Below are 14,021 nucleotides of genomic sequence, written 5' to 3'. Positions count from 1 at the left end.
CACACCACTGCAATGACCATAAGGCATAGTTTAGCCATAGGGGAGTCCTGGACAGAGTCTATGGCAGTTTTGTGGGCAGGCTGGACACACTCTTGACACAAGGTGTGGATAGGAAATCCCAGACCAGGGAGCACCTCTGTGGAAGAGGAACAGATAAACACTTGTTCCTGGCTGCAGAATTCAACTGACTCACTGGATCTGACTTTTCCTGAAGTGCCCTGCTTTGAGCCTCTCTCATTGCCCCATCAGCACAGCCCCAACCACCCTGCTTCAGAGCACTTGGTCCTTCATAGCACATCATCTTTCCAGCAGAATAAAACACCAAAGAAGAGTTTATGACAGCAGAGGAAACTTGGCACAGCTCAAGACACCTTCTCAAATCAATTCAACCCCTCTGCCCCCAAACCTCACCTCTCTGCCAGCCCTCGTTTAGTCAAGCCTGAAATGACGATAGGATCAAAAGGTTCCTCCGTCCCGGAGATGGTTATTCCCAAGGGACCTCCGTATCGCTTCAGCTCCACTGTGTAGATAATAGCACCAGTTGTCTCCTGCTCATCTGAAAGAAAAAACAGGAGTGCTGAATTTTTTCAATTAGTCATATGAAAGAGGTCATAGGAAAGACTTGCGGCATTTAGAAGCAAAAGCCGGAAGTCTTCAGCCATGCTCATACCAAATAGGATTTTAACCTTCCAGACATCATTTAAGGGCAGAATAACAAAAATAGACTACAATCAATTGGAAAGTGGTGACCGGACAGCAGCAGCCCTTATCTTCGTGAGTTTGCACTACCTATTGGGAAATGTCATTACAGTGGACAGGCACCAGTTTGCATCAGGATTTCTGTACCAGAGTTATCTTCATCCTTCCTAATCTTCAATTTGACCAGGTCTTCACACTGCCTTAAAATCTGCACAGCATCCTCCATTGAGCAATTGTCGAGTCGGATGTTATCAATGGCTAACAGCTTGTCTCCCGGCTCCAAGGTGCCAGTTCTACATGGAGAGGGAAAGAAAACTGAAAGTATATTTGTATTTGCCTTTCAGATCCCACAACACATTCAGTTCTGCCATGGAAATGACAATATTAACTTTTTACTGTCCTTGATCTTTTCTGGGAAACAACCATGAACTGAGCCTGGGACAACTGTAATTTAAAGAAAGTAAGTTTGTGTAGAGTGTGTATCACAGAACCAGGCAGAAAGATTAGACACACATCCTGGGTAAACTACAGCACTGAAAATGCCTGATGTTTAATTGACAGATATTCTACCTCTTATGGAAACTCCTGTGAGCTCTTAGAACTCCTAGAAATGAGCCCTCTGGCCACACTAAATTCCTCTGAAAGCCTTGCTGTGAGGTGTTGGGATCAGAGGTGAAGTCAATAAATGCTGAGTTATTTGCACAATTCTCCACCAGTGCCCACAATTCACTCACTCTGTTCACCTGAGCAGGAGCTGAGACCTGGCAAACTACCTGATGAGCCATAGCACCTCCTGGGATATATGAAGCCCTTTACTACATGCTCTTAAATGCTAAACATCCATCTCCCAGAGAGTCAGCAGACATTTGAACCAGTGCCCTGGCCACCTTCTCCATTAGCTCAATTCTACTTGCTTCAATACAGACAGTTTTTATTGCAAACCCTACTGTGGCCTAAGACAAACCTCTAGGGTTGAGATCTCCTTGGATGCTGGCAAAATCCAGACCCAAGTGCTACCACTTAGGCTTCATTCTACTTCTCTGGTAGACATTCTGCATATCATGGATGGATATTTTGCAATGGGTTTGGCAGATGGGAAACTCTGCACTCACCTGTGTGCTACACTCCCCTTCTTGATGTCAGAGATGATCAAAGGATCCCCAGGCTTTCTGCTCGCAGCTGCAAAAGAGACACATGGGCACAAAGCTTGGTATAGAGTCTGCTGTCTGGGATAGGGATGGTTAATGGGGAGAAGGAGTTATAAGGAAAGGGGATTTACATTCTGCTTCACAAAAATAAGAAAAATAAAAGAAGTAAATCCCCGAAAAAGCTTGCTGATTGCCCTTGGCCCACATTAGTTTCCTTGGACGCCTCCTGAAGGGGAGGATGTGTGGTGTCCAGCAGCAACAGGTGGCACTGCCCAATCTCAGGTCAAACACCTGCTCACCTACATCTCTGACCCAGGACAACAAGTGAGCCAATGGCTGCGGCAGCAGTCAGACATCAGCACTGCTGCCCAGGGGGCAGCCAGCTCAGCCCTGTGCTTAGCACAAGCATTTCTGTGTTCTTGAAGTAAAGTCAGCTGGGAAATTTTCCAGGAGGAAAATGACCCAGGAAAAAGTAGATAAAGCACTGATTTCCAGCTGGTTCAGATCCCCAGGCCACATTATCATACAACCAGATGAATCAAGACTGGTCTGTGCTCAGCTGGAAGGGGTGGTTTCCAACTTCTCTCCCCTGCCCGACCCTGATAACTTTTTCAGCCCACAAGAGATGTGAGTACACATCTCTGGGAGCATTCATATTTTCAAATTTGCCTGCAAGACCTGCTTGCTCTCCTGAGAAACCCAAAAGATTTCTGACTTGAACCTCTCCTGACCTCTTTGTCAACCACGCACCGAACGTATGCCAAGAGGATCCTTTCCACATCGCATCACTCCCTCCTGCCTTGCTATGGGAATTGCATTGCCTTATTTAAAGCTGACGGAACTTCTCAGCTTCTCACAAAAACTGTGTGGGAAGGGAGAAACTCACAGCATCTGAACACGTCAGGTGCAGGTCAGAGATTAAAATATCTGTGAGGCACGTGGCATCAACCACACAGAGATCCACCTGCCTGAACAGCAGTTAGAGAGCACACAGAAAGTCAGGCATAGTAAGTGCTTACCAACCTCTCTGCTCTAGATTTTTCTGTTGTTTACATTCACTTATGAGCTTTAAAAACATATGTGCTAACCCAACACCTTTAAGGATACCCTCTCCCAGAAATAACTAAACCTTCTGTACTGAGCAGAGCAAAAAGACAGCCAAACTCTGTCATGGCAGGGCTGAGTATCAAAGTGAGGTCAGACAGTGAAAAGCAGACTGTGACTGATTTTATAATAGTCACAGCAATGTGACTGCTGAATGGTACAGAGCCTGAAGGAATGATTTTCCTCATGTCTTACTGGAGCATGGTGCCAGACAATTTCAGACTGGACACTCGTGTTCAGCTTCTTGCCGCGGATCGAAGAGAAGAGGATGAGTTGTGGAGATTCACTGAGGGCTTGTGCCTATGTTCAACCTGTCCACAGCATGGGCCAGGCTGCAGGTAGATCAAAACACACTGGGAGAGCTGAACAGTGGGAAGGAAGGATAGGGAGCAGCAGGCAAAATCAATGCAGAAATCCCCATGTTGACTGAGAAGGCCACACATCACGGACTAACAGCACAGGGGACAGAGAAGTATTGCCCTGATAATTACTACTGCTGTCCTCTTTTTCAATACAGGAGATGTTTTGGCTGCTGACAGAATTGTACAACATGGTGGTCTGAGCAGTGGTGAGGGGAGATCCTGTGAGCATACCCTGAGCCCTAGGTCGGGCTGGCATTGCTGCATGTTTAATCACTCCCTAGCCTGGTTCTGTCAAAACGATCCAGGTTAGCAAAAATACTTTTCACTGCAAGGTTTGTTTACTAGTTTCAAAGCAGAGGCAGTGTGACAGAAAGGGGTTAGGGAGAATCTCCACAGTCCTGGTGGCGGGTTGGGGATGGCCATCTCTAACCTGACCCAGACACAGCTAGCATGACATGTCCATGGACTATGAACACACAAAAGAACAGAGAGGGAGAAAAAGAAAAAAATAAATAAAGCCAGTAAGTATAGACAACAACTTGCCTCAAGCTCTGCAGAAATTATGCGTCTGCTTTGCAAGGCCTTACAACACATGGAGGGATCCTGCCCAGGTCAGTCTCTAAGCAGAGAATGAGACCTTGTCCTTCTGCAGCTCCACAACTGTGTCAGCACTGAACACAGCACAAGCTTCCCATATCAGAAGCAAGGGTGACAAACCAAGTACTTTGTCCATTAGGAAACAAAGCACGAAAAATCATACTGGGTTGTGTTTGCTTTTTTTTTTTAAGTAATGCTCTCCAAACAGATTTTCTTGAGACCTCGGTTAAATGCAAGAGCCATGTACAACTGCATATGACTGCCCCTACCAACAGAACACCCAAGCTTTAATAAATGGCAGCCCTCTGTTTTAAATAATCATCACAGAATCATCACAGAATGGCTTGGGTTGGAAGTGACCTTAAAGACCATCTAGTTCCACTCCCCCTGCCATGGACAGGGTCACCTTCCACTAGACCAGGTTGCTCAAAGCCCCATCCAACCTGGCCTTGAACACTTCCAGGGGTGGGGCAACATTGCATTACATAATCACTTGGTGTAAAATGCAAAGGCTTTAAAAAAAAACATCAAATCTGAAGGCTAAGTCAGAGAGACTTAATGAATAACCATTTTATCTCAAGAGACATAAGATACAAAGTTAAGATAATGAAATCTCAAAGCACAGAACAGTCACTTGCTGTTCATTTTAAAAAACAGCAGATACTAACTCCATTACTTTACATCTTTGGCATTCCAAAGCCCTTTCTGGCACTCCAGCAGAGTGCCCAGATGGGCATTCTGCCCATCCACTGGGATCAGGTTGCCCTGACCACCCTGGGACCAACATTGTCAACCATCCTGGGCCATTCACACAGAGTGACGTGTAACAGCTTCCTGTCTACAGGCAAGAGAGCTGCAATTTCACTGAAGTGGTGGCTCAGTCTAGGTCAGAGGCATTAGATACATAGACCCCTGGTGAGATTTTGGATGAACAATTTCCAATTTTCCTGCAATTAAAACCACCAACTTAAACTGCATTATTGTTTTATTAGGGATGCGGTCTTTAGCATTAAGGCACTTGCACAGATGAGTAAAGCCTCTTTAGCCATTCATTTCTGCTGTTAATGTGGTTACTTCTCTTCAAAGGACATTGCCTTGGTAACTCTGCTGCAGAAAGACATGGTTTGGACACCCAGCCTTGCCTCTGGGTCTTGCTTTCCTCTGTGTCAAATGGAGACGGCGGCAAAGGAAGTCAAGGGAAGCGATGGATCGAGGCACAGAGGCAGAAGCTGTGTGCAGAAATCTGTGCCCACTCTCAGCAGGCATCCTGGCTGTGGCCTCCACCTGCCAGGACAAACCACTTCAGGTGGAAATAGGCTCTTTTTCAGACACATTTGTATTTTTGGTGGGTTTTACCAGTACAAAAGATAGTTTAAGTCTGCTCCAGTGGCCCAGAGAAAGCTCCATAAATCAACAGCTGGTGAAGGCAGAAGCATGGGGTGGGGGAGAAACTCAAAATGAAAACACTGCTTGGCAGTGGTGACAGGGCAGTGATAAAAAGGTGAATTGATCAATACTGTTATTTACTTTTTATAAATTGCTTTCAGTCTCTCGCCACCTCTGCTGGGACTCTGGCTTGCTCGGTGTTTACGCTGTGATGGATGACGAGGCCAGAAACACATGTCCAGCTTGTGTTTTCAATAGAATGCATAATGACTTGTATTGGTAAATTATTCCCCTCCAAGGAGCACGAGCACATATTTCACAGGCATCAACCCGTAATAAATGCCCTTTGCTATTGACCAAGCCAAAGCAACACTGACAATGTGTAATTAAAGAAATTGCAATAAAGCCTTAAGGATGCATTTAAATAAGCAAGCATTTTTAAATGGGAAATAACAAACAAAATCAGGAAGCCAGTAATCTCAGGGTAGCTAAGGAATGAGAAGAGGAAAAAAAAGCAAATCAGAATTGATTACAAAAGGCAGCAGTGAAAATCAAATCCTCAGCATCCAACTTTTTAGTCTATCACTCATTAAGTTTAGCAGCAGGTGCATAAATTATCAGTGCCTCCAGCAAGATATCTGCACCATCACAGATCTATATCCTTTCACACTCTCCAGGTAGCAAAACCAGATCAGAATATCCCAGTTCAATAAAAGCACCAGAGTGAATCAGCTGCAGATCTCAGCTGAAGCTGCAGTGTCAGTGAGGGGCAGGGCAGTGGTTGCCAGGCTCACTGCCCCTTGCAGACACACTCTGCTGGGCTGGTGGCAAGGCACAGGCTAATCCAGCACCAGCAAAGCCAGATTTGCTCAGCTCACAGATCCATCTTCTCACTAGGACAGTGATTACATTGCTTAAGTAACTTAATCGAAGTTATCTATCTCCCCAAATTCCCGTTTTATCGCCTGCAAGCAGATACACTACCTACTCCTTATCTGCAGTACTTCACGCCAAGGGCACAGGAATTGATTTGTAAGATATATAAAGGTAATTTGATAAACATGCTATATAAAGCATTAATGCATATCTAAAATGAAAGGTAATTTCAGTATCTGTTTAAACAGCAACATCAACACACCTGTACCCTGCAGTGAATGTCACAACCAGCCCTTAGAGAGGGTATTTGAGACAGACAGGAAAAAAAACCCTCTCAACACAAAAAGCAATCTTTCAGGTAATCAACTATCATTTTCCAGAGGCTAATAACAAATCCATATCTTATTTTAAGAGGTTAGGTATTGAACGTACAAGAATACATGGCTATTAGCTTGTCACTTTTGGAGATTTTAATTTGTAAGAGATTTACAGAAAACCTGCAAAGGCATAACAGTATCATTAGAACTGAATGCAGCCATCAAGATCAGGGCACTTGAGGCATGTGTTCTACTAACAGAGATGGGTAGTTCAGGCTTACAACAGTTAAATCTTCATATCCCTGAGTCAAAAATCTCAGTTTGGACATCTTTGCATGCCCAAAATTCAGAGTTTTGGAGGTCCCTGAAAACAAGTGAGCTTCAGAGCCTGCACAGCTCTCAGAGCAGAAAGGAGCACATTTTACTCTTCAGTCAGAGCAGCTTTTCTACAAACAAATGCTCTTCTCCCTGGGACAGAGGCTGAGGCACTGGAGCATGGAGAAAATAACAACAGGCTCACTTCATGCCCCTTCACCCCTGGACAAAGTGCAGAAGGGAAAACAGTGCTGTATGCATGTATTTGCATCATGTATCTTGATTTGCTGCACCTCTTTCCCACAATGTGTTGGAGCAGGGGGAAGAAACCTATCCATGCTCACAGACCACAACCAGGGACTCCCCCAGTCTGAGCCTTCTCTTTCTGGAAAACCCCAAGACCTCTGATAAGATTAAATGCCCTCAGCAAACATCTGCCCCTCACCAGGAGCAAGCGCAGTCCCTCTCTGTGTGTTCATCCCAGAACCAGCAGCACTTGCCCTCCTCATACACAAACCTCCTGGGTTTTCAGCCCTTTCATAAGCATTTTCAGCAGATTTATGGTTCCTCCTGCAGCCAGTTCCATTACATGAATTCCTGCAACACATCCATCAAGAATCCTGCTCTCCCCCCCTTCACTTAGTCCATCTCCCAATTAGCTCTGAAAGCCACAGCACAGCAAGAACTTGATCACATTTATTTCTGTAGTGCTCCTCTGATGAGGTCGTAACACTTTCTGCCTGTGTAAGAAGGCAGAGGCAAACCTTCCTAGGTAGAGGAATTAACTAGAGATGAGCCTGCTGAAATCAAGAGGTAAAACTCAACAAAAGCAACTCATCTTACATCTGCAGCATAGCTAGATCACAAAGTTTATGAACAAACCCAACTCTGTAGCCACGACAGTGCAGGGGGTCTTCTCTTGATCCCTCCACCTTGCCATCTATTCAAGCTGCCCCAGCTTTACAGAATAAGGAACAGGAATCCAATGTAGGAGACCAGTAAACCAAGTCCCCTACTTTGAAACAGTAGTTAAATACTTTTCCATATCAGAAGAGAAGCTGTAAAGGCTGTTTCTAGATGTATACAAGCATTCAAATCAGCAGAATTGGGAGGAAAGGAACTGAGCAAAACAGAGAAGAGTTATTTTTACCACTTTTCTTTTGCTGCTTGCATCACACTCCTGCATGCATATCATGCCTCTGCAGGATTTACTTACCATAAGGCTGCTTGCTTTGGTTTCAACGTTTCAGACTGGTCTATTTATCTGCTTGGTCAGAGGCAGAGTGACAAAATGATGATCTAATTTGCTAAGGGTCATGTGGACATAGGCTTATACAGACTAATATATGAAAACAGAATTAGAATTCAGCTAGCATTTCACCCTTGCTACCGAATTTTCTGGGTGCCTGTCTTCTGCTCCATTTGTAAATATAATTTTGGCTTTGACTCAGCAAAGGACTGAAATATATTTTAAGATTATGCGTATGCATTACTTCAACAATGTCCTGCAAATATGTCCAACAATCAAAAAGATCAAATCTATTATAGTGTCAGAAAACTACTTTGTAGTTGGATAATGGGCATCTATTAAAAACCCAGGGGTCACTTTCTTTTTGTTTAGCCATGATTTCAAAACAGTGTGTGAAATCAATTTTTTAAACAAATTTCAGATGAAAACCTTCTTGACACAAAAATATGTTTGAAGTATAAATGCACTTCTGAAGCAGATCCCATTCAAGTGAGACTCCACAAATAAAAACTAATATTCTTGCCAGCAAGAGTATTGCCTGGATCATTTTGCTCTCCAGCCCCAGACACAAAGTAAACTTTGAAGATTAAAAGGGGTAAAATCCTGGACTTGCTCAAGCCAGAAGTTTTTTTGCTGCCAGATCCATTGTCCTAGGTTGCTACCTGAGGCTGGAATGCCAAGGCAGTGGGCAAGGCAGCAGGTTGAACCCTGTGCAGGCTGCACTGTTCCCTGCTCCCCCACCAGTGAAATGCCATTACGGACACCCTGCTGCTTTCAGAAAGCACTTTGATGTGTTCAGACAGTAATTGCTACCAAGCCAAATGTTAAACACCATGCTGTTATTTCTCAGGATTGTCCTCGTGGCACAAATAGGGGAAGCTGAGAAGAAGGAGAAGAAATATCACAGGGTGCAAAGCCATCATCCTGTCAATGTTCAAGTCACTCCTGAGAATCATCCCACTTAGACCAGAACACCTCCAATTAACTCGCTAACTAATGCTGTAAATGTCAAGAGGTAATTACAAATAGCTTATCTATTTTAATGAAATCTAGTTTAAAAGTGTCCCTTGCGACTCCATTCCCCAGACACAGCTGGGCCCATGCTCCTGGGGGCTTAGACGTGAGATCCCATTACTGCAGTCTCACAAGCTGCTCTATTTCAGATGAGAGGTGGTGGCAGTCTCTGGGCATGGCAAATCTAAGATGATTCAATTCAGTTTATCCAGCAGTGAAAGAGGGATGAGTGATGAGAGACCTGCTCACATCTGCCATAAAGGAAAAAATTCACTGATCCCAACCTAGCCAGAAATTTGGGATGGATCTGCCTATATCTCCCTATAGCATCCTCTCGAAAGAGGCCGAAAGGTCTTTAAATTAAAAATATGCTCAGAAGAGAAACAAAGATAATTAATCAAGAGTGAGCAGAGGAGACAAGAAAAGGTTTATGTCTTGTTCTCTCAGAGCACACCAAGTCCTGGTACATGGATCTCCTGCTCCGTGGCTGGAGTTAGTCAGTGCAACAGCTCCTGGCAAATCCCTGCACCCTCCTGTCCTTAAAGTGCCTTCTCCCCATCTCTAAGGTCCACCACCTTCTTCATGCTCCTCCTCTTCCTCTTGGCACTTTCCCCTCTCTACCCTTCAGGCTGTACGTTCACCTCTCACTTGCCCTCATCCCTCCACCTCTCCCTGCAGAGGTCCCACCACACCAGGGCAATTCAATTTTAAAAAGAACATAATACAACTGTGAGCAAAGAAAAAAAACAATATTGCTAATAACGTAATATAATATTCGTCTGCAACACAGATCAACTGATCCTTTGCCCTTCATGCAGCTGTTTTTCTCTGCAGCCACCAGCTCATGGAGGCAGGAACCACACAACTGATTCAGTTTGGGGTAAATCAGGAGCTCTGTGAGCACTATGGAAAACCCACATCATCTTATCCCCCTCCTTTGGGGCCCTCTCATGTGCCAGGGTGGAAAGCAGCAGCTCTTGCAACTGCTCGTGCAAGTCTGAGCAATACTTACAGCTGATTGTAATTCCAAGCTCTACACCTCTTTTCTTGGGCAATTTAACGTGGAAAGTACCGCTGCTGGGTATGACAGACTCTATAAAAACAAAAACAGACAAAAAAGGAAAATAGGAGGAAAAAAAGAGCTTTCAGTTGCATGGATGGTTTCTTTTGTACCAAGAAAACAAGCCCATAAAGCTCAGCTTTATTGGTTCAAATAAGGTTATCTGAAGCCCTGTGGACTTTAGGTTGAAATTTGGATTCTTATTAAAAATACATGCTCTGAACATCAAGTGAAGTGCTCACATCATGCTGTATTTTGAGATTGAAGCAGCTGTGTCAATGTAAAAGGAAAAAAACCTTCTTTTCTTCTTTAATACAAAGCTGCACTTTACCCCCAGCCAATAGCTTTGGCTCCCTCCTGGCTTCAAGGCCATAAATTAATATAAATATTATTCATATTAATGGACAAATATTTAGAATGCAGGTGTCCTCTTCATCTACTCCTTAGGCTTATCTCAGCCAAGTGATGAGCACAAAACATTTATGAAAGGATCAGAAGAAGAACCTCCACCTCGGTGTACATTAGAGAACAACGAGAAATGGGAAAGGTCCTCGTGAGGCTTCTCACTCTTCCCTCTGAGCTCTAGCAAAAACCTCATGTATTTATGCGAATACACTCCCTCCTATAGGTCAGCAAAGGCACTGGCAGTGTTCTGCTGGTAGTGAGGAGCAGCAATTCCTTTGGCAACATACCTGCGACATCGAATTCGATCTCCAGCACCACTTTGTTGGTGAGCGCAGCATCACGCAGGAGCTGGTTAGCTTCCTCCATGGTCCCGTCCTCCGTCGCAATGCCGTTAATAGAAAGGACTCTGTCTCCTACTTGTAGCAGCCCACACCTGCAGGCCACAGTAGGAAAAGAGGGAATGGGAACAAGGAGGCAAGGAAATAACGGAAAGGAGGAAAAACAGAAAGGAGGAAAAAAACAACCCCACAACCAGCCATGAGTTACTTTTGCCAGGCAAATCTGTTACAAAATACACAAAGTAGTAACAAATCCTGCAGAAGTGGCCCCAAAGGGAAAACAACTCATTTTGTAATGCCCGTCCCAGTGTCCATGGAAGGGCACAAGGAAGCAAACCCTTGTGGTTTTCTTAAGTTCAGACATACTTTGCTCCTAAATAACCATTTTTGGTCACATTTCCTGCAACACCCTGGAAAAAAAAGTAACCTTCACCTTCCTAAATGTCAACTCTGTGGCTGAGAGATGAGAGTGACAAATGCAAGGGCATGAGTCTTCCTTCCCTATCTAACTGTATGTGGATCTTCCTATGCACCTGCACCCTTCTGGAAGACAGATTAATGGCACTGAAAATTGCACAGATTCCTCTGCTTAATACATGGTGAATACTGAAGCTACAATCCAATAAACTCACCAAAATGTCTCAGCAAATTGGATAATCATTTATCCCTTCTAATTGCATTTCTGGAAGCCAAATGTACATTGATACTGTTTAACTGCCTTGAAAGGCCAATATTATTCTGATGTGATAGCCTGACAATATAACCACAACTGACCCTTTTGGGGCTTTTGGTTTAGATCCACTTTCTCCAGAACCAGAGATCAGGAGGTTTTTTGCTTTGGGAGAGGAACATGATGGCAAGGTTATGTTGAGGATGTACTGCTGCAACACAGTTTGTCTCTTGGGACCCCTCTGTATCTATAAGCAAGTTTCTTTTCACACACAAACCACAGCATTCCTACATTCACTATTTTTTTTCAAATATACTGCAATGTCATCAAGATGATCCTCCAAGTTATCTCCCACAGTTCACCTGAGCTGGCCCATGGCTCTATAAAACCAAGGCTGTAGTGTTCCCTGTGACTGGCCACGGGAAATTGCTCTATCAGTTGTTCACTACAACCACATCCTTTCAGCCCTTCCACTCATCACCTGTCTATAAGGTTGTCCATTTAAGCAGAGTTTGGGAAACCATTCTTCATCCATCATTAACAGAAGCTACAGACTGGTCTCCAAAATAGGTTGATGGTTATGGCATCAAATCTAAGGTTTGCCTCAACATCTTGAGTTATTTTACCACAAAGGTTTTCCAAAAGAAATCAGTCATCCTGTTTTGAGCCTTCTCCTGAGAATCTTTATTCCCTTCCTGTTTAATGTTCAAATACATCCGTTGCCTTCTTCTTTCTTCCATTGATACCTCAAAGAAGACAGCTTGTTTTTTACTAAACCTTTCAGTCATTCTTCATCACTCACACGCAATTCAGTTGTAAGAAAACACAGTACCACAGCTTCCAGGCACACGATGAGAACATCAAAGGCAATGGACACTGTCTGTATTATTCACCTCCTGGGTTATCAAGAAGAAGTACACACATCTGAATTCAAGAAAAATGAACAAGCACAACAGTTTGTGCCAGTGGCCCATCAAAAACTGAGATAAGAGCAAGTTTGGAGAGAGCCTAGGGAGGTTATTTTACTGGTAGGAAAGTATTGAACTTGCAGAATATTTATGCAGCTGCCTGAGTTCATGGCATCCATGGAAAAATGTTGGCTATTTCATGAGATGAAAATTCAGATTTGTTTGTTCAAGGAAACTTGGATTAGGACAGACAACTCCATGATGTATAAATGAATCCACCCTTGCTAATAAATTACAGTGAGTTTAATTACAGTCCTTTACTGGACTTGTGGCTATGCAGCCACATGGATGCACTTAGAAATATCAGCTTATAAATATGAAGATTGCACAGAGTATGACAGAGATGACTCCTCTGCCACCAAGAGCTCTCTCGCTATGGCCCCAATGCACCTTTTGCAAAGGAGGGATCAGCAGCTGCATCACTCAGACATCACTGTCATCTCAAGGTCACACAAGGACACAATCCATTTTGGCACTGCTGTTTCAGCCCTAAGGGCTGGGAGATCACGGAACATTTTACACTGCATCAATGCAAACCTTTGCTACCTTTCCCACCAGAGCTGCTTTCTCCCAAACAGCTGTTTCTTGAGTTTCCTTACTCAAGACAGATTTGCCTGAGTGTTTTACAGCCAAAAGCTTGGTTAGGTCAGAAGTATTTAATTTCTTTTACTGTTACTCTCAGTCAATCACAGTTATTTATGTTCTGGTCTTGCAGGTTTATAAAAGTTTGTGGAGTGAAGCCACAACCTTCTGGTTCCCTCTACAAGTGCAAGGAGACCTGATGTGACTTGTTAATCCTTGGAATCATACAAAGCCACCAGTTTCCAGCTGGGAGCAGAGCCTGGGGAGCCAAGGCTCTTACAGAACTCTCCTTGGCTTGGTGTGGGATCCTACATGAACCTTTGAACAGCTTTCCCAAAGAGAAGGCAGTTATCTCAGATACGTGCAGTTTAACATCAGAGCTCACAAAGTGCTTTGAGACTACAAGAGCAGAAGTGTTTTAAAATCAGAAGGAACAAGAGAACAAGCACTCCTATAGATGTGTTGGAGTCCAGGATGGGAATGTCTCCCTAGGGGCTGCACAGATTTGCATTTGTCATGACTCATTCCTTCGGCTTAAAGACAGGAACAGAGCAGTGGAGGTGTCTTGCTAGATACTGAGCAGCACATATTCAAGCCCTGGGCAGGATATGCACTGAAGACCTCACTCAGCATTATCAGCATCTGTATGGTCACTCCAGCTGTAGGGTGAGCAGCTGTGAGCATGGACACATTGCTGGCTGCAGAAACTGGTCCACTGCACCTTTCCATGCCCCTGAATTGGCCTGCACAGGCCAGACATGCACATCTGTGTGTGTATGCACATCTGTGTCTGCACATTGCTGGGTGGGTCTCAGCCCACAATGGATCAAAGCTTTGCTGACAGCTTCAGCCAGCTGCTAAACTTTGCTATTGCAAACTATTCATACTCAAAAGCCAGAAACACAATGATCAAACAACTGTGTCTGAGCAG

At 44.1% G+C, this 14,021-nt stretch overlaps 1 protein-coding gene across 1 annotated transcript in view; it reads right to left on the bottom strand.

The window, feature by feature from the left end:
• Nucleotides 1–14,021, bottom strand: part of GRIP2 (glutamate receptor interacting protein 2) — a 57,142-nt gene that overhangs the window by 20,749 nt on the left and 22,372 nt on the right. The window contains exons 12-16 of the mRNA XM_009082482.1: nucleotides 10,820–10,965; nucleotides 10,080–10,160; nucleotides 1,812–1,878; nucleotides 847–992; nucleotides 412–556 (exon numbers count right to left, since the gene is read on the bottom strand). Of these exons, the coding sequence (XP_009080730.1) occupies nucleotides 412–556; nucleotides 847–992; nucleotides 1,812–1,878; nucleotides 10,080–10,160; nucleotides 10,820–10,965 (585 nt within the window). The remainder of the gene's footprint in view (nucleotides 1–411; nucleotides 557–846; nucleotides 993–1,811; nucleotides 1,879–10,079; nucleotides 10,161–10,819; nucleotides 10,966–14,021) is intronic.

Source organism: Acanthisitta chloris, unplaced genomic scaffold (assembly GCF_000695815.1).
Source record: "Acanthisitta chloris isolate BGI_N310 unplaced genomic scaffold, ASM69581v1 scaffold10539, whole genome shotgun sequence".
Taxonomy (NCBI): Eukaryota; Metazoa; Chordata; class Aves; order Passeriformes; family Acanthisittidae; genus Acanthisitta; species Acanthisitta chloris.
The sequence above is the reverse complement of the archived record's forward strand: the minus strand, read 5'-3'. Positions and strand labels throughout refer to the sequence as shown.